The following is a 25,906-nucleotide window of genomic DNA, read 5'->3' on the forward strand; positions in this document are numbered from 1 at the left end:
TTGCACGCACATCTCTGTGATGACGATGCAAAGAAATCCGTCTAACTACCAGTGAAGTTAATATGCTGATTGGTCGAATGCAAGCGAAACACCAGCACCCGCCATTAAAAAAAAAAAAAAAAAAAAAAAACCTGTGTTAACTCACAGATTATAGCCTATGCAGTATTTACTCCAGAAACTAACTCTATGATCATGGAAAACAGTGATAGATGAACCGCTCAACCTTTACGCTGAGGAAAAAATCTAACGCGACTTTGAAGGGAACAAGACAAACATGATTATGTATTTCTGCTCAGCTAGCGACACTGGACATCAACCACATGGCACATGCTAATAACGTTTCATTACTGTCTACTTTCTATTTATAACAGTTCTATATAATAACATATCAGACAGATTGTAAACTAAAAACAGAGAATGCGAGTGGACACACACCATAATAAGGGAAACATTAGTTCTCGGGGAATCACTTTGGTGGGCTAGCTCCTAGAACTACCCAGTGCGAAAGCCCCTAGTGTAGGCTAGCGAAGATGCCATTGTTAAAAAAAAATAAAAAAAATTGTAACAATCAGTAGGGGTGTAAGTGTAACGATTCATCAACTACATCGATGTATCGATTAATATTCCTACGATCCAACTGCATCGACCTGTGTTCGGCAAGTTGGCATTCCGGACGACATATATCGATCTAAAAGGTAATGAATCGATTGTATCGATACTAGGAAATAGCGCATTGGATTTAAGCACGTTAGACTTTATATGGATGTTTTTTATCTGTGACGTGACGTCGTCGCCATGCGTGACGCGCCAGCAGCAGCGCAAAGACAACATGCAGCGCAAAGTCTCTCACCACAGAAAAACGGACTTTGCTGTACGAGTAGCACCTCTGGTAGCACGCACTCTTCAATTGCACGCGCAAATGCGCCGGCGCGCTGTATCACTTCACTAAAGTGCAAAAGACATACGAGAATGCAACGTCGTAAATTAGTAAGTTACGAAATAAAAGTAAAATACCAATAAATTACGTTATTGTCATGTGTGTTGCTATTTATCAGGAGCAGTTTCCATGTTTCTTTACCAGTTCTAAGTATTGTGTATCACCATGGTAGCCTAATTGTTGTTGTTGTTTCCATAACAAAATGCACTTACTGGTTATTTTGTATATTTTTATATGACTGTGGTGGCTCATAGCAAGATTGTGTTAACAAAAATATTTTGGGACTGCTATTTAATAGCTTAACCTCGCAGTGCCTACTGTTTATCAGTATTTGTCATATTCTTACAATTTTTTTTTTTGTATGTTAAGTAAAGGGGGACAAAAATGTGTGTCAACAATTTTTGTGTAAACAAATGTATTATAATAGGCCTATATATTTCCTAAAAAGGTGGGTCGTGGCTTGATGACCATGGGGAAATGTGGGTCCCATGGCCAAACTATTCAAAACATCATTCAATGTTGTGATAATCGTAATTAATAATCACAATTACAATTTCAATGGAATAATCGACAATTATCATTTTTGTCATAATCGTTCAGTCCTACTTATTAAAATAAAATGTGAATGCATTTGACACTAATTGTTGTTTACTTGTTTGTTTATATCCTTAATTAATTGATACCTGATTCCCTTACAAGAATTTTTGGCTAAAAAGTCATTGAATCGATTTCAAGTCACTGAATCGTTTCGGATCGTATTGTTCTAAATGAACCAATATCGTTCTTGAATCGTATCGACAACCACGAATCGCGAATCGAATCGAATCGTTGTTAAAATGAATCGTTACACCCCTTATAATCAGGCATTCAACAGCGTCAAAAGTACAGACTGAATTGCCTTAAAATGTGCATTTACATATAGTCTGTGAAGAGCACTCACATCTTGCAATATGACATTTTAGGCCAAAATGCCAGTCTTGAAAACGTATTCATTTTCCTAACCAGTTATAAATTAATATAAACAAAACAGATGATATGTCAAGAGTAGGGATGCACCATACTTATAAAAATGCTCAGATATCAACAACTAATTCCAGGCAGCATGTGTACAATTTTTGTTTCCAGACAAGGAAACAATGACAGAGAATATAATGGGGATAACAAAGAAGGTTGTCTATGACGCAAATGAATATAATTGGTGAAATATTAAACAAAATATAGTATATAAATGTGCAGTAGATTTTTCACAGACATTAGTGGAAAGTTTGTAGTTCATCGGATATGTAAATAGAGAGAGAGACAGAGAAATAAATCATAAATAAAAATAAATCGTAAATAAAAATAAGGTGCTGTTTACACCACACCCTTTTTCAACTAAAAACGTAAAACTTATTATGCATTTTGGCAGTTTATTTACACGAGACCGGCATTTTGGGTGCCTGGAAACGCAATCTTTTGAAAACGGGTTTCAAAGTGCACGTTTTTGAAACTGGTCTCCGTGTAAACAACAAAAACGCAAATCAGTGAGAAGGATGACGTCCTGCACACACGTTTTACATAATCAGCTACAGTCTTGCATCACCATCTAATGGCCTGGCAGCAGAATACAGCGTTTTAGTCGTTTTCACAGATCCGTGTGAATGATTTATGTATAAGGAGTGGTCCCCTACATTATTACAGGGCGTTATCAGGTCAAGAAGTTTCACGAACGCAAATATCTGAAGCACACGCTCCCCGAAAACCCACATCTCAGACAGCACGTAAATACTGAATTAAATTTATCCTTGAACGGACAAATTCACATCAAATAATGTAAAACGTCCGTCTTGGTGAGTATCCTGGTAAACACAGTGGGTTATATCTTAATAAACATAAACAAAACATTTGTTCAGTATAGCTGCTTTTTTTTTTTTTTTTTACTTTTAATCAAAATACAAAAGATCCCTCACTGCTATCGACTAAATTACTTATGTAACTTTAGAAAGATTCATCAGGTCCCAAATCAGAGAAAGATGTCAGCGCCATATTAAGACTGTGGCGGCTTCACTTTTCACCAATGGGAGAGAGTGAAGGGGTGTCATCCCTCTTTTAACAGTCTATGGATAAAACTCAGTATTTAGTACATTTCTTTTTTAGGTTTGTTATCAAGGCAAACATGTCAATTATACCTGAGGTAGCTTCGGTGATTGTTATGGCGACTTTCTCCTGTTCTGAATGCACATGTAAAAGTTTTGTTCTTAACACAATTAAATTACTGTGGAATCTCATTATCAGCTGCAATCAGTGGCCCATCAGTCTGACCAGTGGACGTCCTATTAGCAGCACCCTCCTGTAGAATGTCAATCGGTTGAAGGGACACTCTGACATCATCCTCCTGAAAGACAGAAACAGATTCACAGAAGGTGAAACAGATGTTCAGGATTGATGATTCAGTTGCATAAACACAACAGTGATTTTCTCTGTGATGTTTGTTGAATGTAAAGACCCTGTTCTTCATTCTGAAGTAAAACAGCACAAGCTCAGCGCTCTCTTAAAGGGTAACTAAACCAACTTTTTTTAGTTAATGATCTGTAAGAATAGGGCTTTATTAGTGCTGTTCATTGATTCAAGTAACTTATTTGACATTTGGGTATAAAGTGTTTTAATTTTTACATTATATGGTGTAAAAACGTCTTAGTGCTGCCCTCTTCAGGTTGAATGGTGGCTACTGCAGTTGAATTTTCCTATTGGATGTTTGCGGTGGCAGGTGACGTAAATGATGGCAGGTGACGTAAGCAGGTTCCAGCTCACCACGCGCCTGGTACGAGCTCACCACGCCCTTGGTATGATGAGCTAGCGTAGATTTATTTGTATTTAGTACAGTGGGCAGGCAGGAGGGTACGTAGGTGTAGGTCACTACTGGACTGCATAGCTTTCCAGCAGACTTGGAAATTAGGCGCCAGTGGTTGCATGCACTTGGCCTGGAAGACCATGAGTGTGAAACCTGCATTTTACGCGGGATTGCTTTTCCAACGCAATAGAGGTGGAAATGGGCTTCTCCACACAGCTCGCGCTGAGAAGCGTCTTGATGTGAGTGATCATATATATTTTAATCACAATTTATGGTTAGGCTAAAGTTAATCCTCTGGGGCCGACAAACGCGCTGGCACATTTTGCTGGATTTTTTCACATAGCGGCAAAATATGAATATGCCTATAGAGAGCGAGCGCTATTGACATCAACTTGATAAAACTCATCAGATGCATGTACTTTATGTCGTCTTGCGACCCTGTGAGTCGCTCTCCATTTTAGAGAGTCTGACAGCAGGTCTCAGGTGCACGCCCCCCCCCCCCCCCCCCCCGCTCACAGTTCGTCCCCTCTATCTCTGCTGGGGTCTGCCCACTTTTCTAGCATTTTTCAAATATTGGCAGAGTGTGGAGTCAGGCTCTGACCAGGGCTTTAGTTACCCTTTAAAGATAAACTTCTCCAATTTTCAACCTGTTTTGTATTGTTATAATGAAGCTAGTATATGTAAATAAACAAAGTTTACTCAATCTTCAAGTCGACACTATTATGACTATAAGTTTGCTAAGAAGTTTTTCCTCCTAAAGCTAGGCAGTATTTGACTCCGGTAAGCGTATTCATAACAGACTGATAGGAGTGGCCTTGAACGGTAACTTGCCCAGTGCATTATAGGTCCTTTCTACTGTATAGACAGGAAGGTTTTACTGAAAAGCCCATTTCTCCAGCAGTGAATAAATCAATCATTATTGGTGTTTCTATGTAATAATTTCTGAATGAGACCACACATGCTTTCAGACAGAAAACTTGAAACACACACACCACTTACAGATCTCTATCTGTTATAAATGCAGTTTTTGCAGAAAGATTCAGAGCTCACAGTATCTCACCTGACCACAATCATGGGGCAGTGTCCAGCTTCCTGTTTAAACAACAACAAACTCTTACTTTGGTCAATTAAAATTAAAATACGTACTTTTACACATTTCTTTATGCACAATAAATCTTATATTTTGGAAGATAAGCTGTATGTAATACTTGCCTTTTTGTTTTGATCTGTAGAGATAGTAAATCACAGCAGCAACAGCCACAAACAGAACAGCAGCTCCACCAGCAGCACATATTACTTCTACAGCAGCTGAAGACAAACCTGCATCTGGAACAGCTGAAGAGAGACACACATTATTACATTACTAGAGAATAGAGATCAACTGATAATCAACTCTACCAATTCACCTTATTTTTCAACGCAGAAGTAAGGTGTTTTCTGTGAATGTGTAAGACTTCTGATTTATTACCCGCTATAAGGAAATAAAGAGAAGAAAATATCAAAGTGCAGTAAACTATAAAACTGTTTGCGCTACAAATCAGCGTGTTTCTAATTAAGACAGTACAATTAAATTATATGGTAAGAAACACAGGTTGAAACATCAAGCAGCATAATGAGCAGTTTCATACAGCTAAAAATAACTGGAAGCGAATGACACCGGAAGCCAGACACACTAAAATTACAAATGGCGGCGCTCGTTCTTTCCTGAAAAACAAGGTGGATTTTTTTGACTGACATTTACACCAGTACATATGGAGTCCAAACTCATTTTTTTAACAGGCCACAATGAAAACATTTACTGTTTCAATTTAAAGGGACACTTCACCCATTTGCATTAAGCTTTGCATTGTTAGAAACCCAGTCATACTATTGAATGGTCGTGCAACACTCTCTCATTTTCCCCTGAGACGGGAGAAATCCGTTATTTACCTCTTACACTTCCTCCTACAATGACGCAAAAATCGTCATTTTGCGTCATTGTAGGAGGAAGTGTAAGAGGGGGGGATTTCTGTTAAAGACTACAGACACTAGTTTCTCATCTTTCCCAGGGTGGGGCGCGCTCACGCTACAGACCTATTACAGATCAGTGGGTGGGACTTTACTCTCTGAAACTGAAAGCAATATCCTCCATCTTGTTTGAAGCTAAGCTAACAGGCGCTGTGGAGACAGATGTACAGTTATGACAATAGCGGAGGAGAGTGCTCAATATGATATAGAGGAAGAGGATTTCGGAAGTCTGATGCTTGAATCAGGTGTTTGTGGCTACCTTTACAAGCCGCATTATAGCGAAGAGCAGCCGAGGCAGAAGACCTGCCTGCCGCGGACGAGGAGCTCGGACTGGCTCGAGTTAGGGCGGACTGGTGGCGCCGGTGATCTCACTATGCAACTACGAACCGCTACAAACACAGAGATAGAGTCCGTCTGCGGCAAAGAATTTCAACAATGACAATTTCTCCTGGACGAAATCTCTGAATCAGACGAGGACACGGACGTTTGTGTTGAGAACTATCCTAGTTTCGCACCGCATATGTTCTGACTGAACATCCAGGTACCATGCAATAATTCACCTTTTCGAAAGAAATACAAACGAGGAGTAATGCACTAATGAGTTCGCCAACTAACTAGACATTTTGTGTGAATGTGAAATGAATTTCAAGCTCTGGTGGAAGCTAGCCTTGTAGACGGAAGAGTGATTTCTCTTATAGGCAGATAATATGTGCTTTCTGGATTAGTGGGAGTGGCTTGCGGAGCTGTGCAATGTGGTGCATTGTGGGAGTTGTTGTCTTTCATACAAATGCGTCCTGAAGTTATTTTTTGTCTTTTCTCGGTCACGAAGGCACCAAATTCAAAAATTATTTTACATTTCGACTACATATATGACCCACTTTAAATAAAAAACAATGTTCAAATGGATGAAATGACCCTTTCTTCGTGATCCCATGTTTCAAACTTTAGTTAGTGTGTAATGTTGTTGTTAGAGTATAAATAATATCTGTAAAATTATAAAGCTCAAAGTTCAATGCCAAGCGAGATATTTTATTTAACAGAAGTCGCCTACAGCGAACGGCCCGTTTGGACAACATCCCTCTACTTCCTCCTTTAATGACATCAGTAGAACAGTTTTTTGACTAACCTCCGCCCACAGGAATGCTCCCTCAACTCTACCGAAATTCGTTTATGTACTTGCGCACTTCTTATAACTTACTGTGTTTACTCAGCTCTTACAGTGATTTTCTGAAGTAAAACTGACGCTTCATCTTTTGTGTGATGTACAATAAACTTTATTAAACTCATCAGTATATGTTTGATCATCATTCAGACAGCAGACTTGTGGGCTATTAATACATAATGGATACATACAAGCAGATGACAAATACGTTATAATAACCGTAATTAAACTACTAAACTATACCTGTTTCATCTCTATACAGCACTCTGACTCTGTAGGTATTATTGTCCGACTCGAAATTAACACCATTACTGAGAGTTTCTGATATTATCATCATTCCGTGAGATGAAATTGTCCTGACAGATGAGTAGGGGGAGGCTGCAGACCTGGAGCCAGTAGATCTACGCCCCAGGCAGTTTTACGCCCCAGGAAGTTGTATGCCCCTGCTGTTCCTGATGCGTCCAGTAGGGGGAGGCTGTACAGTGACACGAATTGAGCACCGCTAAAATTATTGTTGTTTAGCTGACAGACTGAGCGCGAGCTCTTGAAGCTCCGCCCCCTGTGTCGTGCAGCAGAAGCTTATTTGCATTTAAAGGGCACACACTAAAACAGCGCGTTTTTCTGAGCCCCAAAAAATTACAATTTAAACATGCTGCAAAAAATTATCTGTTGGGAATTTTGAGCTGAAACTTCACATACACACTTTGGGGACATCAGAGACTTATTTTACATCTTGTGAAAAGGGGCATAATCCACTTTTCAAACATCTCGCGGCACGAATGTAGGGGAGCGCGGGGCACAACCTAACGCAGGGTTAGTTGTAACACGCTTGTTTTAAATACTTCCGCACATGCTTGGATGACGAAACTTTATTTACTAGTTGCCATATCAACAATATATATATAAAAAAAATTCCGCCAAAATTATTATTTTTTTGGAAGATATCCATAGACATTTATTAAACCATAGCAAAAGTAAATTTCTTACTTAAAGAGCAACTTGCAGGTTAGAATACCCAACAAGTCAATGTATAGAAAAATAATGTAGGAACTAGATTTTCTTTAAAAAAAAATTATAAATATGCTACAGTGGCTTCTGGAGTCGTTTTTGTGAGAAAATTTTACTTCCGCATCTGAAAATGGGCGTGACGGGCGAGAGTCGTGACGTAGCACGAGGGAGAGCGGTCGATTCACACAACAGGGAAATATGGATTGCAATGACATTTCGGACGCTGAGGAAATTGTTTACGGACCACAGCCATACAATTATGAGCCTGCTAGGCTGCCAAGAGAGCAGGGACAGGCCAGGATTAATGTTAGACAGAACATATTGGAACTTACAATAACAGAAACTAAGCTTTGATCAGGCGTTTGTCATGCTCATTAATATCCGCCCAGACTATCGTTACGTGATATAACTTAGCAGTTTCTCATGGAGAGACAGAGAGATATTTATTCATGATACATTTTTTGTTCCATAGGTGCTTGTGTGGGAAATGCGAGGCAATGATTACAGCTGAGGAAAGTCAGTGTTGCAGGGAGGTGGATGCATACTGGGCCTTAGTGGAAAATGCCAAACTTCCATGGTTGCAGTTAGTGTTACTACAGTAAAGCCATGGTGAATGTTGCTGATCTATGGACACTGGATAGTTCGTTCATTCATTGCACAATGTTTATTCCTGGTTTTCACGTCAGCGCTGTTTGATTCGTTAATAACGGAGAAATGTGAATATGTCTCACTAGATCTCGCAGCGATGTTATTACTTCAGTGGCGAACTCTTTATTTACTGGATCTCGCAGTTAGGCTACAGTGTTGCTTGATCAGGCTCGCGCTGCACTGGTCCAAACTGATAAACGGTCCACACAAACACAATAACGAGTAACTGTTAGCTCAGTTTCGTTCCGCTTACATTGCGTTTGCCAGTTGATGTTGTGCTCGCGCCTACATCCAGCGGGAGAACCCGAAGATGCGTGCACTGAAGGAACCGCACTAGCTCTGAGTCTCACCCGGTTCTTACTTCGGTATCCCATGTTGAACTCCTTCATATCGCCGGGACGATAATCATCCGATCTGAAGTGAACGCTACACACGACCGCGTTTTCCGAAGCCGACGCGGAAGAGAAATCCCGTCTCTTCACCTGCACAACCCGCACCCAGGCACGAAAGATAGCACCGTCCTTTTTCCTGTTAGGAAACCGGTGGACTCGATGTCCTGACAGGCTGGAGTTTTTGCAAGCTCCACAAACACATACATTTACCATGACGATGATAAATTGAAATACAAAAACTACTGAAAACACACTGTCTCACGACCGCTCTTACTGAATACCAACCTACTCTGCACTGAGCTGCGGCAGAGCACAGCACACATCTCCCTCGTGTGACGTAAAATGACGCGATGTTGAAAAAAAAGCGGCTTGTACGAGCAGTCAAAGAAACGCTCACTTTATCTACTAAATTGGTGTCATTATGTCGTTTTAAAACATTTTAAATCCTGCATTATCTTTTCATATGGTATTTTCATACACGGTTATATATTCATTTAGATTTTTTTTTACCTGCAAGTTGCTCTTTAAGTTAATTTTTCATCTCTATTCTTTGTGTTTATTTAAAATAAGACAAATCTGATATTATTTTAATCTCCAAGATGTTATTTAACAGTTGAGATAGTTCTTTAATGCTTCGCTAACTAGCAGAAGACACTAGCAGGGTTTAAATCCAGGTTGTGCAGGCGGGGCATGTTGTAACTGCATTACAATGTGCCCCTATTAGAAATATGCTATTATATTCTATACTTTTATTAATTTTATTGAGAAAATGTGAGAAAAAGGTGAATAAATACTGAGAGTCAATGTTCAGAAATTACTAATTATTTATTTGTTTTGAACTATGTTGTATAGCTGTGTTTTCCTGTGTTCGTAGTCAAAACTCAAAAATGAGTTTATATTTAATTATTAAAAATTGCCATTATTTTATATGAAAACGTTTTTTAATTTTATTTTATTTAGAAAATATTTTAGTTTGTTTTGTATATTTTTTTTATTAGATCAGATAACATTTTAAGCTGTCATATGTTATGTTACAATGTGCCCCACACATGTTACAATGTACCCCACCTATGGGGCATGTTGTCACATTTCACTTCCATTCTTTCGGGGTATATCAAGAAAAAGAGTATACTGTATTAATAAAACAAAAACACATAATTGTAGTAGACATGTGGGAAATTAATGTGGGAAAAAATAAATACTCTGAACCATAGATTTACACAAACTGAGAAAGTCAAAAAGCGTTACTTTGTGCCCCGCTCTCCCCTACCAATACAAATAAACAAAACATCTCCAGTTAACTAGCAGAGCATTCATTTCGTTCGTTTTTTAAATAAGAGGCGATCTAGCGCTGAAATGTGTTGTTTTTTAAATCAACTGATCAAAGTGCTCGTTGCCGCTGCGATTATGGCACGGATATGTTTGTTTGTTTGTGGCTCGCGCACAGCCTTCACTCGGAGGCTCGCTTCAATTAGTTGTGGAGAGACTCTCTATTCGTTCCGGTGAAATTAGCAAAACAAAAAGCACAAAAAAGTGTCTCTGCCTGATATACAACCACTGAAAAACATAATCGGTTTTGATGAGAAAAAAATTCAGTCTGAATGATTGAACGAAACTCACCCGTGACAGAAACACTGAATCTCCTAATGATGCTGAATCTGCTGTTGCTGATCTGTAGCTTATATTCTCCAGAGTCTGTGTTTCTGGTGTTTGTGATGGTCAGAGATCCAGTCTGATGATCCAGCTTCAGTCTGTCTCTGAATCTCTCAGTACCTTCATTACACTGAACATCTGTACATGTTTTTCTGGGTTCATCACATATTTCAGCGATGAGAATCTCATTAATATTCCATGTTATTGAATCATTCAGTTTTCTTAGTACACCAGTGTATAAAGTGACTGATTCTCCTTCCTTCACTGACTTTCTCCTAATTTCATATCGTCCAGAAGCAGAAACACCTAAAAAAAAAAAAAACGAACAGATGATTGGAGGATCTTTTTGGTGGGAAAAGACACACAACAGAACTGTTTTCTTTTCCCTGAGAACTGTGGATATGAAAGTGCTAAAACATTTTCTCTTGACTTTCAGTATGATAAGCAACATTTTTCCACATTTTGTGCCACAATCTGTACTCAAGTACAATTAATAATGTTAATAATACTTGATTAAGAATAATAAAAAAAAAGTATCCAATGAAAAGACTACAAGTAGCAAGATACTACAGTAGTCAACATTTGAAGTGGATCAAACCCTTTCATCAAAGTTATACATGAATTTTGAACAATACCCATTCTTGTCTTAGGACAACTTTGATTAAAGGTGCATTAAGCAAGTCTCTGAGTTTTTGCAGAACTATGCCCCCTTCTGGCGACACGCCAAACTGCAACCAGAGTTGTAAGCACGCGTTTACGTGGAGTTTGCTTTGGGGTTTGGGATGAACTAGAAGCCGGTCTCTTTGAAATCATCTTCTACTTTTTCCAAAGTCGCTTGAGTTGGCTTTGCTGATGCGGATAATGGCGGCGAATACACAAACCTGCCAGACATAGCCAGGTGAGCGTGAACGCGCATGACGTCACGCCCAGTCTCAAATTCCGTCCCGAATCCCTCTTATTTATTTTACTGTACAGGATTATAGAGGCAATCGCAGAGATCATAGAAGGGCTCATTCAGCCCATCAGGCAATTGTTTAAGCATGTATGGGTTAGAATACGGGTATTTTTAACATGAAAAGTTGCTTAATGCACCTTTAACGTTTTGATCCACTTCAAATGTTGACTAATGTATTTACTTCATCATCATCTTGCTTGTTCTGAATTAGATCTGAAGTCACTGAAGCATGTCTGACAATAGGGATTTCTTCTGATTATGTCCACACATAACAGATGGTGTAAGCAATACCTTTTTAAAATAACAGATTAACAATTTAAATGTACAAGATTTGCATTTAAACGTAATGACTTACCATATAAAATAACATTGAATGTCTTTTCATTGTCGCTGCTGCCACTGCTGATCTGTAGTTGATAAACTCCAGAGTCTGTGTTTCTGGTGTTTGTGATGGTCAGAGATCCAGTCTGATGATCCAGCTTCAGTCTGTCTCTGAATCTCTCAGTATCTTCATTACACTGAACATCTGTACAGATTTTACTCTGATCTCTATTGATTTGAGCGATGCGAGTGTCATTATAATACCATCTAATTCTGTCTTGTTGGTTTGTTTGAACACCAGTGTGTAGAGTTACTGAATCTCCCTCCATCACTGACACTGCTGTAGCAACACCAGACGCACCTGAAGAAGAAATCAACAGTTCATTACAAGCATAAAAACAAAAACACAAAAAAGTGCTGTGAAAATGTGTTTGTGGGTAGAGAAATATGTCTGGAACAGCAGAAGAACATCATTGATTCACACATTCACTCATCAGACAAACATACATGAGTCTTATTGATGAACTTATGCAACTTGATGAACATCATTGAACATCATCAAAGTACTTTCATACTGAAATTCATAATAAATATTACCCTATGAATATGTAATATATGAATTGTATCCATGAAATGTTTTTACTTTGTACTTTATTAAAAAGTTGTTATTCTCTAACACATTAATATACAATGACATATTTTTCTACATTTATTGTTTATATTTTTTAGAGGTAAAGAAAAAATACACATCTGAAATCACTGGAAAAACATCAGTAAAACAATGATGTGATTTTAAAGGAGAACTCCGGTCAATTAACATTGAGCTCATTTTTTTGTACATTTGGAGTGCTGTCAATACAGAGAACAACGGCAAAAATCGGTGTTGCCTATACCGAGTTATTCTATTTTTAAAATTTGCACCCTGTTGACTTCAATGGGGCAAGTATTAAACCTGCTTTTAGCCTCTTAACATCCTTGATGTGTCATTACAAGTGCACAGAAAATGTGAGTGATTCCTTCAGAGTGAACACGAGTGAATCTAAATGCAGTAGATGTGAAAGATTGCCAAGTTCACGCGCGTGATCATAGGTAACTAAACCTATGCGTGTGAACTCGGCAATCGACTACTTTGGGCTTCAACCGAAAACAGGATGTAAACACAGGTATTTGCACTGGCTTAAATAACATCATTTTTATACATATCTTTCACATCTACTGCTGTCAGATTCACTCGTGTTCACTCTGAAGGAATCACTCACATTTTCTGTGCACTTGTAATGACACATCAAGGATGTTAAGAGCCTAAAAGCAGGTTTAGTACTTGTCCCATTGAAGTCAACAGGGTGCAAATTTTAAAAATAGAATAACTCGGTGTAGGCAACACCGATTTTTGTTGTTGTTCTCTGTATTGACAGCACTCCAAATGTACAAAAAAATGAGCTCAATGTTAAAATTGATAACTTGATGCTCTTTAAATAATTTGTAGCTTTAAAAGCTACAAATTAATTACAAGAACCCATCCTCCTTTCAGAGCGTTTCTAAAGCCACGCCTCCTTCAAAACACATGAACACACACAGCCAGAGCAGAGCGTCATGAGAGACGGCATTAAATTACCTCATGCACAATAACATTACAACAATAATAAATGTAAACAAACTACAGAGCTCTAGCTCCAGAATTTTGTCGTTGATTGTGTTAACATAGAAACACATAAATCCGAGTCTGAGGTGACTCATTAATCATTAATTTTCCAGCATCTCTTGCATATTTAAAACCTTTCCAGCAGTGACTGTATAATTTTGAGATCCAGATTTTCACACTGAGGACGACTAAAGGACTCGTATGCAACCATTACAAAAACTAGAAATATTCATTGATGCTCAAGAAAGAACAAATGTATTAAGAGCCCATATGGGCGTCACTTTGGTTTGAAATGTGCTGGGTACAGAGACGCATTCGGAAGTGCATTTTCAGTAGTGCTGGTACAATGAATGACGCATTCATTTTTTTCTCTCTTTCGCGCAGGTTATGTTTTGAAAGAGATGTCCTGTAGCTCAGGCACGGCCCCATTTTTCAACTGGCCCACCTAAAACTTAAAAAAAATATATTATTTTTTTTGCTATATTATAATTTTGTAAAAAAAAAAAAAAATTTATATTATAATTTTGTAAATAAAAAAAAAACAAACAAAAAAACTTTATATTATAATTTTGTAAAAAAACAACAACAAAAAAAAACACCATACTATATTATGATTTTGGTTTAAATACCATTTTAAAAAGCTGGTTATATTGTGATGTTTCTGCGCAAGTCCAGGTTTGCGGGTTTGTTCCTATCAGAGCTCGTGAGTGGAGAATGCATTTCTGAATATTCCGCTCCGCTCGTTCATTCCGCAGGGTCGCTCGCTCAACCCAGATGTCCTGTTGCCTGGTTCGAAAATATGTGCAATAAGGGCTGCTTCCGACTAAAAGTTTTTTTCCTAGTCGACTAGTAGGCTAGTTTTTAATTTAAGTCATTCGTGGACAAATCGCTCCTTTATATTAATTTAGTTACTTAAGCCTGTTTTATACTTCTGCGTCGAACTGCCGCCGTAGCTACGTCGTAGGCTTTGTGTAGCGCGCGTACCCTACGGCGTACCCTGACATGCACCTCTCCAAAAATGTAACAACGCGTCAATTCTACGCGGACACAAGCGCGGTGATTGGTCTGCCAGAACCCCTCCCTCGGGGTTTCACATGCTCCCTAGGTGCGCGTCAACGCGGACAACGACACAGAAGTATAAATTAAAACCAACACGTTGCCTACGGCGTATAGGCTCCGGCGTAGGTCCGACGCAGAAGTATAATGAGGCCTTTAGGCTATAGGCCTATAGCCTACAGGATAATGAGCTTATGTAATATAGCCACACTCAAGCGCACGACCGCCCACATAAAGCTTTCCACCAAGAACCTGTAAAAGTAATGATTATGAATGCGTCTAAATGTGTCTAAATAAATACGCTGTGAATGTGAATGTGCACCTTTGAATGTGATTGTGAACCTGTTAACCGTTGCCAGTGCGCGGGTGCACTGAAGCGTTTTTTTTTATTTAGTTCAAAGTTACTATCAGATTTAATGTTATACCTTGACAAACTATACCCTACATCATTAATAAGATATAAGACTCAAGTTTCAGTATTCGACCACCAATGTATTCTGAGAAACTTATAGTGACAGTTATTTCTTAATTTGTGTCAGGAGTTATGAAATGAAAAAATGAGTCGGTACCTTTAATATGAATTATGCGCGTCAGCCGGTTACATTCATAAAAAACTCCTGTGCTGTCGTCATGACAGCGATTCACAAAACAACGTCCCTCAGGGCTTTTAGCTCAAAAATGTGCATATTTGGAGAAATATTGATAGATTCTCATAGGTTTACATCAGATTCTATTGACAGGAATAATATTTATTGAATTTATATCTAAATGTGTCGATGTAATCCTTATGAGCGCTTTGAACTATATACTGTGTTTTCAATTCATACCAATAGCCTGAGGGCGCTATTATGCACAATAATAGTCCATATATGGAACATGAAGAAGAGCCATAATCATGTGACATTCCAGGACGTCTATGGCCCTGTCCCAAATCGCGCACTTCATGTGGACTTTCGGTCTCGTGGACTTGAATTGCGCGTGCTCGCCGAGTCCACGAGTCCGTAGGCCGTCCCATTCAGCATTTTAACGCTCTGAAGTGTGCTCAGCAGCGCCCCCTTTGTACCCTTGAAGCGGTCTTCCGCGAAGCCCGCATAGATGCAGGCTCCACGCACTTTAACTACCCTGGAATCCTTGCGAAAGGCCAATCAGAGGGAGGAGATTTCGCTCAGGGATAATTGTTGACATGGCTGAGAAGAAAATATTACGGTTTTTAATACCTAGATGTATATTTTACTATAGTTGTTACCTACAGTTTATACAAACATTATGGTCATCGAGCAGTGGTTGATGTCTCAAACATAATAATAGTGTGTTGAATAATACGATCACATTATAATTCATTAAATAAATAGAACCGAATGTCGGGGCTTTACGGAGTCATATGTAAACATAGTATGAATATTGAAACCTGTAAATTCATCTGAAACTCATGCACATTTTCATTATGTGTTAAAATTATAATCTTAGTTCAAATGGAACATTATGTATTATTATGCAGCGAGCTACAACTGTATACATCTTTTAAATAAGCATGATGTATCTATTGTCTAATGCCCAGGTGGCATGCACAATATAAAAATATAGAACTGTAAAATTAGGCTGTGTAGTTGACATGGAGATAAGACGTCGGAGCGCAAAAACGTGATTTCTCCTGTCCAACAACAACCAGACCGTTATTTCCGGGCGTGACGATCGAGTCTGTCCCAAACATACCTCTCAATGCGCCCTCGTGGACTCGCGCCAAGGGCCCTATAGGTCTGCACTACATGACGTCACCAAAGTGTGGACTCTGAGGAAGTCCACAAGTCCGGAGTGTGCCATTTGGGACAGGGCCTCAGATACACACAAAGCTAACAAGATATCGCTGTAACATGCAGATACAGACGTTTTGAAGACAATAAACATGTTTGCAATGATATTTGATTTACCTGTGTTTTTCAAGCCATGCCAGGTATTTCCATAATAATAGATTATATTTATAATGTAATGCTAATCTATATAGACTAATCATTGTGCAGAATACTATCAAATAGTATATTTTCTGTCTGATTTTTTTATCTGATGCCAAATTAGATCACAGAAGATTATTTAAAACATTTTATTTGCGTTATAAAGTACGTTTGGAGCACAAACATGGTTTGTAAAACATTTAACATTTAAAACTTCTATCTTGAAAAACATTTAACTAAATACAGAGTTTTAGACTTATCATCTTCATATTTTAAATATAATATGGTCAGACATGTGGCTTTAGCTGTAGTGCATTTCTAGATTGCTGCAGTGCCAACTTCAATTTTATTTTCATGAAGATGTTTCATAAAAATAAATGTCTAATAACTTTACAAAACTTTGAAGCTATTTATAACTATTTTTTTTCATCATGACAATAATTAATTCTACATTTACAATAAACTGACAGGTGTCAGCTTTCAAATGAGATCATACTTGTGCTTTTAGTACAAAGGGTTCATGAACTGTATCTGTTTCAGTTTGGGTATGTCATTTCTGGGGATTTTTCAAAAGTGGGGTTGCAGCTTAACAGGTTAAGTTTCGGTTCATTTATGAGACGAACTCCAGTTCACTGATTTGTTCACAGTTCACATGATTAATTCGTGATTAAATCCAGGCAATTGGTTCATGAAACATTGATTAAAATTAAGATATAATTAATACAAAACGAAATTCACTTTAAAGCTGTTCTGTTTGAGGTCTCTGTGAAAGTTTTAAAGCAGTCTTTTAGTGCCGCTTTCAGAGCGCTCACGTCCGTAACCGAGAACTGACACGTTGTTTTTTCCCTCATAAATGCGAACACGGAAAATAAAATAAAATGAATATTATAATGTTTTTTTGTTCTCTCTCATATTGCTCCTCACAACCACTGAAAACGGTCAAAAAAATCGAACCAAAAGTCAAATTAATATGGACGGAAGTTAAAAGTTAAATGTTCAAAAGTTTACACCCCCAGCTTTTAACGCATTGTGTTTCCTTCTTGAGCATGAGCATCACTGAATTTTTTCACCTTTTTTAATAGTTTGAGTCTCTCAGTTGTCCTCAGTGTGTGTACCATGCTGGTTCATGTGTATAAAGAAAACAAAAGCATATTAAGTACAATAAACAACAGCATAATCTTAAGCTATTTAAGGGGGTTTCCTGCTGGACTAACAGGGACTTACTTCACTGCTCACATCACGTATGTTACATAAGTGTATAAGGAGAACAATAGAAGCAGTAAAACCAACAAAAGAGCAACACTACTGCTATTTTGTTGGTTGAACTGCTTCTATTGTGTTCTCCTGGCTAAAAAAAAACGTTTGTTAAATGAAAAAATGTAAAAATAGATTAACATTACCCATAAAATATTTCTACATTGAAATTGTTTTTCTACCAAAAATGTTTTAATTTACATTTTCTATGTATTTGCCAGCAGCATTTATCCAAAAGCCACTCACTTTGCTTGTATTCAAGGTACATTTGATCAGTATGCAACAATAACTCATGCTATGATGCCATGTGGTTAAAACACTAATGACACCTATTTACAATCATGGTAACTTTGACAACGAGCTACAACCCAATTTTCCTCAAAAAGAGCTTTATAATTGGTCTCTAAGCAGGCGACTTAGTTTCCGAATAAGGGACTGTCTGCAAAACCCATGAAAACCCTTTTGCATATTTTATATTATGAAAAATTTTCAATGCTACTCTGTACAAAATTTAGTTCACACATCACTGCTCTTACTGCTGGTTAAACTACAACACATAATATTCTTATTTATTATGAAACAAAATCAATAACTTAATTATTAAATAAAAAAAATTCAATAACTCACACTGTTATACAGTGAAATGTCATCAAATTCAGTAAGCAATTATCATGAAAGCGTACCAACATCATTTGTGTAAAGAATAGGCCTACTTAAAAAAAAAAAAAAAAAAATTATGTGCTATTATTTGTCAAAAGATTTGTTGTAAACCAGCAGGAAAGCAGTGATGTGTGTTACAGTGCAGACACACTCCGTCAGTTCAAATCTAGACTAAAAACACTTCTCTTTGACCTAGCATTCACATAACACATTATAGACTTCTATAATTCAATGTTAGGCTGCATAGATTAAGGTCAGCCGGAACCAGGAACACCTCCCATAAATCCTGATGTACTCGTTACATCATAAGAAGGATGGCGTCTACTAGGGCTGCACGATTCTGGAAAATTTGGTAGATTTGGGCTTATACTTTTTGAAGTCTTCATATAGCTCCCTGAGGTTGCGTTCCAGATGACTGTGGCGATTAGTTTCCTCTCGACGTGGCCAAACTTTTTCGGCACGACTTATGCCGAGTTCATGATTTGAGCTCCGATTTTGGCTCGCCGACAGGTTTTGAGATATCGCCGACAAATGCCAGAAATCACAGGCAAATCAGTGCTCGTTCACGCGAGTGACAATCACACAGTGTGAAAGAGCAAAGACACGACTGAGAGAATCGCCGACTAGTCGCCGACGCCCGTGAGATATTTGGCATGCTAACTATCTGGACCTGTCGGCGATTCAAAATCCTGTTGTGTGAAAGTGTTGACAGAAAACTACATCTGCGATGACCGACAGCCAATGAGAGAGCAAGATACAGAGCAGCGGGGAGTTCGGGGAGGAGTTATAGGTCACAATATCAGTATTTTAATATATATATATATTTACAATTATAACAAACAGAAACAAAGCACAAACATTTGCTTGACATCCATTTTCACATCCAGCCCTTTCCTCATGCATAATATGTTTTTCTTTTTCTCCTTTTCGCTGCAAATCCGTGCACAGACAATTTGGATCGCAAGCTTCTTGCAGGCTATCATTTTTAAAGCTACACTTTGTAATTTTTTTTTTTGATTCTTAGCAAAAAACACTTAGTTCTTTCAAAAATATATGTACTCATTAATGTATATTTACTTCTTTCAAGTAATAAAGTATTCTCGTAATTTTATAATCTGCCATTGAAAGTACATACGGGTGAGGGGTTCGAATGCCGGTCGCCATGTTGCCCCTCCATCTTGAAACTACATTAGCCAAAGAGGGACATACCTGTAAATTCAAGTTTTTGCCTTTCGCGCTTTACACTCAGTGACACAGAGACGAATGCAAGGGGGAGATTACTCACGTCTGCCGGCAGATTTGAAAGATTGCTGATGGAGGATCACGCCTATTTGCGAGGACATGTAGCAGAGTCGCCAACGAAGCGAAAGAGAGAGTTAAAGCATCAACGCGACATGCAAATCAACAAGACCAAAGTCAATATTGGAGTAACTTTTCCCAGATGGAAAGAGCTAATGAGGAGCAAAGATTTTAAAATGGACGCTGAAGTTGCCTGCTTTCTTCTCGACAGCCAGGTAATTCAGCCTATTTGTGTTGAAAGATTTTGTATTTTCAGTCATCAGATTTATCTACATTGTGACTTAGATTTAATCAGCTGAAAACATTGTCATCAGATTCATCTACCTTGTGACTTTGATTTAATCAACTGAAAACAGTGTCAGTATAGATCGATCTCCTGTGGGAGGTCCTAACAGTTTCCCTGTGTTTGTAGCCTTTTTGTCTTCAAGGTCAGTCACACAGACAGAACATTGGGTTAGATTGTTGAAGGGCGACATGCTAACATCGCTGCTGAAGGACTGCTACACTACAAACCTTCAATAAATTCTTCTCCCCACAAGAACTCTGCGGTCAAGCTTACTTATTTTATGTATTGGAGAAATCTAATACATTGGCGAGCCACCCAAACGACTGCTCAGCCAAATACACCAAAATCTAACAGTGTAAATTCGAAGTTTTTTAGTTGCTTGTCTAACCATAGCAGGGTTGTGCATAACACCAGAACGACCTCTAGTATAACTTGCGTTACTTTTCCTCACATCAATGGTGAAAAAGTATTGTTTACCTTGTAAAATAAATCTGTGCTGCGACGGATCACAGATGATGAATAGTTTTAAAGGCGCAATTGGACGAAGTCGAACTGGAAGCCATGTTAATCTTGGAATAATACGGCCACCGTAGGAGTTAAAACGCCCTCGGAATTGAGAGGAACAGAAACTAATATTCACTGGGTAGTCATATACAATTTCACCACTAGATGGGGGAAATTATCACACAGTGTAGCTTTAAAGGTGCTCTAAGTGATGTCACGCGTTTTTTAGGCCCAAACATTTTTTGTCACATACAGCAAACATCTCCTCACTATCGGCTAGCTGCCTGTCCCCTGAACACACTGTAAAAAAAACGCTGTCTCTTTAGACACCACAGGCTCCACAAACGGCAACAAAAACAAACTGGGCTCACCCGCACCACTACACATAACAAACTGTTCCAGCCAATCACCGACAAGAAGGATTTGGGGTGGGGTTTAAGGGGTTAGTGCGCAGATGAGGAGGAGGGAGGGTCTTGTTTTGTTTGACAATACTTTAAACGTCAACAAGAAGTGACGTCACCCAACATCACTTAGAGCGCCTTTAATAACAATTTCAGTCTCGCGCGAGAACTGCGGTCTTACGCACGCGGGATTTTGCGCTATTTCCTTATCACTTCTCGTGTGTTTGGTTGCGAAATGTAGTTTGTGGACCAGACAGAAGTTGTCGGCGATTCTTCCTCCTGAAAGTCATGCAGTGTGAAACCTCCTGTCGTCGATGCATCGTGCAGTGTGAACACACCAGCAACTGAATGTTACCCCAGATAGTCACGCAGTGTGAAAAGAACAGTGACCCGACTACTTTGAAAATCGTGCAGTCTGAACTCGGCTTAAGTGACACCGTCATTTATGTTCACATATCGCGTTTTTTGCGCGTGCAAATTCGTTATTTCAAAATGGAAGCACATTTTTCCAGGCCTGCATATGCCGCAACAAGATGAGAACATCTCAACTTTTCAGAATTCCGCAAGCTCAAGCAGATCATGGTTGCATAGCAACAACAGACGTAAGCGCTTGTGGAAAGGAGATAGCGGCCGCACTTTCCATGCGTTTTTAGACGCGATATGTGAACGGCCTCTTACACAGTACCTACATTTTTGACATCTTAATTGAAGCCAAAATATTGCCATATTTCAGATGTACAGTTTTTTTTAGGCACAGGTTATTCGCTGTTGTCATTTTCCTCGCTTATCTCTACTCCCACCATTATTTTTTACTCTCTGCTCTGATCCATTAGGTTTCCCTTTGGGCCCAATCTAGCCAATAGCATAATAGCACCTACTGGGAAGGCAGGTATAAAGATAGTAAGGACCCATTTGATTGGTTGAATTAAACAACGCATCATACAAATGTTTGGCACATAAAATAAATGCAATTTATCGCACCTCTCTGCGATACGGATATTGCATACTATTATCACGATAGCGATACTTTTTGGATATATTGTGCAGCCCTATCATCTATGCTAATATTAGTCTCTCTGTTTATTACGAGGTTTACCGCCGGATCCAGGCCGTATCCAGATCCGATGAAGGACCTGCGCCTGGACATGACGACAACGCAGTCCTGAAGTGTCAACCAGTCCCTCCCCTGTGAAGGCCTCCTTCCCTTTACCTCTGTACAGATAAAACGTTAAAATGATAAGACAGATAAAACATGGTCGGGATAATTCCAGTTCACGTGGCTACGCGGACGTGATAAATAATTCTGTATTATAATTTTTTAAGGCCAGACAAGTAGTTTGTTGAGGCTTGGTTTGTAAAGAAGGACTACACTAAACACGTGATGTGCATGTGCATGCCATCGGCATTTTTGCGGGTTTGTGTTTTTGAGGTTTGCGCAGATAACCTTTTTTAATTTTTTATTTTATTTTCAAGCTTGCACCTTGAACCTATTTCAGGGTTTGCGTTCTTGAGCCACCAGGCACTGTTTTGTGCGGATGAGCGGGTCGGAACGCGTTGAGGGTTTTCTGTTAGAATGGTGTCATGTTAGCAGCCCAGCAGTTAGCAGAAGTTAATAAGTAATGATCTTTGCAATGGCAGTGAATGAATCAATCAAAACTAACTTTAGCTGGACAATAACTTTATCCTCTAGCTGTTGTAAAGCCAAAACTATCTCTGTTACTTTAATTTCCTACTATCACTGTAAAGCTGCTTTGAAACAATATTGTTAAAAGTGCTACATAAATGAAGGTGACTTGACAGTGAAGTTATTGAATATTTTTTTATTATATGAAATGTGCAAAGTACATTTTATAAAACTAATGTTGTAGTATGACCAGTCCCTGATAGCACATGTACATCACCGAGACGTCTAATTGAGGGCGTCGCACCCATGGGGGATGTGGGTGTTTTCACACACACTGGTGAGAGGGTTCAACACCCGCACTTCTGTTCTGTTCAGTTTTGCAGAAACGCCTTACTACAGTCGCTCCTCCTGGCCGCAATGTGTCTCGCTGCTGCTGCCTCCTCTCCCCCTCCCCCTCCCCTCCCCCTTTTTTTTTTCCACCACCATGTCCCTTTAGGGGCTCCGTATGTTAACACACATCGCAAAATTCAAATACATTTCTGTGGAATTTATAACAATGAGATACAAAACATAATTTCACTTTTGTTTTTACCGTCGGCCGGAAGAAATAAATAGCCTAAAAGTCTTACCATGTTCGAGTAAACACCAGAGCAATAAGAGCCAACTAAAGAGAAGCTTCATCTTCGCCACGTTTCCTTAAACATTAAGTTTCCCTGCATCCCAATGTCCATGCTATCCATCCTAAATACATGTGAGATTAAAATAAGTGTGTCTCAAAGCATGGTTTGTTGAAGAGTATGCCAGAAGACGGAAGTCCTTCTGCTTCTACTTTCGTTTCTTTTTGGCGCATTGCATTTCCCGGAAGTCCTCAGAAGTCCCCAGGGGGGCAGGGTTTCATCAGAGAATGTCTAATAATAAGGCGAGAAGTTTCACTCTCAGTACACTTCTGATGGGTGCAGAATGGAGGTATATGGCGCTATACACATCAAAATCCACTTTTCTCAGGATATAATTTTTTGTCTAGTAATTTGAATGTTGTATTTGAAAGGAGATGCAAAGAAATTACACATTGTGGGGTGTTAGATTTTTTAAAGTCACTTTATAACACATAATTGCGAGTTTATATCTCGCAATTCTGACATCTTTTCTCAGAATTGTGAGATATAAAGTCCAATTCTAAGGGGAAAAAAAAGACGGACTTTTTTTTTTACCTTAGAATAGTTTATATCTTACAATTCTGACTTTATAACACGCAATTGCGACTTTATAGCATGCAATTCTGACTTTATATCTCCCAATTGCGTGATATAAAGTCAGAATTCTGAGATATAAAGTCAGAATTTCGTGATATAAAGTCGCAATTGCGAGGAAAAAAGTCAGAATTCTGACTTTATAACACGCAATTGTGACTTTATATCTAGCAATTCTGACTTTAAAACACGCAATTGCGACTTTATTTCACTCAATTCTGACTTTATAGATGTAAACTCACAATTGTGAGATAAAAAGTCGCAATTATCTTTTATTTATTTTTATTTTGTGGCGGAAACAAGCTTCCATAGGAATCAGAGGTGAGAAGAAGAAAGCTACACACGTGACAATGTTTATTTTAGTACACCACCACCAATACCACACTACAAAAAGAATCGTGTCAGTAAACCCTGAGATTATTACTCGTGAAAATAAAACAAAATATATGGATATGAGAATGTGCACAATATAACTAAACTAATAATCTCTTACATATCTTCTAATTTCACTAAACATTTCATTAAGTTTCATGAACATTTTTATTAAACATGGACCATTGTGTTCATTAAAAATACTTTTTATGCTATTGAACGCTCATTTTTTAAATGTAAGAAACTAATTTAGACGTGCAAACTGGGTGCCGGTGTGGTGAGAAGTTCGAGCTAGGCCAGATTCGGCTCGAAGTCGTTCATCTTCGGATGTGGCGCTGCGCGCGTTGTTACAAAATCTGCCGTGCACACCGCCAGGCGAAATGGGCCCTTGCGCACCCAACGCGCGCGACCGCCCACACCGCGATGACGTCATTTTTGCCGCGCGCACCTTCGCGCTCATGCGGACGCGTCGAGTATAAACCAGGCTTAACCCCATAGACTCCCATTCAGTCTGCACTCATGGGCGATCACCCAGGGGGGCAGCGTTTCATATCATTTTGAAGCTTCCCCGGGCGCCGCCATTGGCTATAGCGTACCCCCACCTGCTGTTAGCATCCCATTGACTCCCATTCATTTTGGCGTCACTTTGACAGCGAATTACTTTACATCTGAGGCGTTTAAAGACTCCATTTGTCCATTATTTATTTCTAAAGAAACACGATAATGTATAAAGTGCTCCATTACCTTGTAGCTTATGTTATGGCCCCGTAGAAGCAGTTTTTGTAAAAATAGGCTAACGATTGTGTCATAACCACGCGACTCTCTGTCGCACAGTAGAGAGATTACCGTATGGACAGGAGGAGAAGCTTGCGGGCAATCGGGGGGACGTGGAGGCAAAATGACAAAATAATTAATCAGAATACTTAGCAAAAGTTGCTCCTGCTCATCGCTCATGGACACCTCCTACTCACACTCTCCGTCTCTGCAAGTTTCGGAAGGTAATGATTCAGATTTCTCTTGGCACAGCTACTAGAAGACAGACGGGTTGCTCACGTCACATCTACGTCGTCAAGCTCAGTTTGAGTCTGCGCTCGACCCCCAGGAAGTGAAAGCTTCTAATTGACTTCACTTGTCTCCGTTGAATCCAATGGGGTCGCTGTGTCCAGTTTATATACTGTTGTAAGATATTTGTAATTTGTAGTGATTCGTCGATTTAGCTCAAAGGAATTATTAATTAATTTATAGGGAATTCGAAAGAGTCACTTATTACAACCGAGCAAATGACTCGTTTGCAGTTCATTTGAACTGTCTGTAACTATCAACTCTTTAACGGATATAATATCCGAACTATAGTGAAACATTATAGTTAGCAAGGTAATTAGATCAGAAGTTTAAGACATTAAATTTTGTAAGCACATAACACAAGTAATATTTCTCTTTAAAATACAAACTAGACTTTATTGATTATTCTAACACATACAACTAATATCTAACACAGACACACACACACACACATTCATACACGTTGCAGAAAGATAGAGAGTAAGGAAAGATTAGAGTGAGTTTGAGAGTGAGATGATGTAATCCCAAGTTTCTATAATGCACTTATAAGACATGACCTGGAGCGAACCATCAATCATTAATTTAACCCTTCTATCGTTTCTTAGACAGGTTATTAAATTTATATCAATACACC

The 25,906-nt window shown here is 38.8% G+C and overlaps 1 protein-coding gene across 3 annotated transcripts; it reads right to left on the minus strand.

The window, feature by feature from the left end:
- Positions 1–1,296: 1,296 nt before the first annotated feature.
- LOC308702633 (uncharacterized protein) lies at positions 1,297–23,436 on the minus strand. Of its 3 annotated transcripts, XR_014031630.1 has the most exons (7): positions 23,218–23,436; positions 11,948–12,274; positions 10,605–10,943; positions 5,174–5,238; positions 4,980–5,102; positions 4,828–4,859; positions 1,297–3,311 (listed from the first exon to the last, which is right to left on the minus strand). XR_014031630.1 is itself a non-coding variant. In XM_081385632.1 (6 exons), exons 1-6 carry the CDS (start codon positions 23,267–23,269, stop codon positions 3,189–3,191), a joined length of 996 nt encoding a protein of 331 aa, XP_081241758.1. In that variant the 5' UTR covers positions 23,270–23,436; the 3' UTR covers positions 1,297–3,188. The 3 variants fall into 3 exon arrangements, 2 of the variants coding, with proteins under 2 accessions (XP_081241758.1, XP_081241759.1); XM_081385632.1 differs by lacking the exon at positions 5,174–5,238; XM_081385633.1 differs by lacking the exon at positions 5,174–5,238 and having other exon boundaries at positions 2,862–3,311; positions 4,818–4,859.
- Between the last annotated feature and the right edge of the window lie 2,470 nt (positions 23,437–25,906).

This window comes from Scardinius erythrophthalmus, assembly GCF_964197995.2.
Source record: "Scardinius erythrophthalmus genome assembly, chromosome: 14".
In the NCBI taxonomy this organism is placed as follows: domain Eukaryota; kingdom Metazoa; phylum Chordata; class Actinopteri; order Cypriniformes; family Leuciscidae; genus Scardinius; species Scardinius erythrophthalmus.

Excerpts from the sequence above, each read along its gene's own strand:
- LOC308702633 (XM_081385632.1), bottom strand. The coding sequence starts at position 23,269 with ATGAAGCTTCTCTTTAGTTGGCTCTTATTGCTCTGGTGTTTACTCGAA. Across the intron at positions 12,275-23,217 it reads CTGGTGTTTACTCGAACATG|GTGCGTCTGGTGTTGCTACA; the intron begins GTAAGACTTTTA and ends TTTCTTCTTCAG. Across the intron at positions 5,103-10,604 it reads ATTCAGTGTTTCTGTCACGG|CTGTTCCAGATGCAGGTTTG; the intron begins GTGAGTTTCGTT and ends GTCTCTCTTCAG.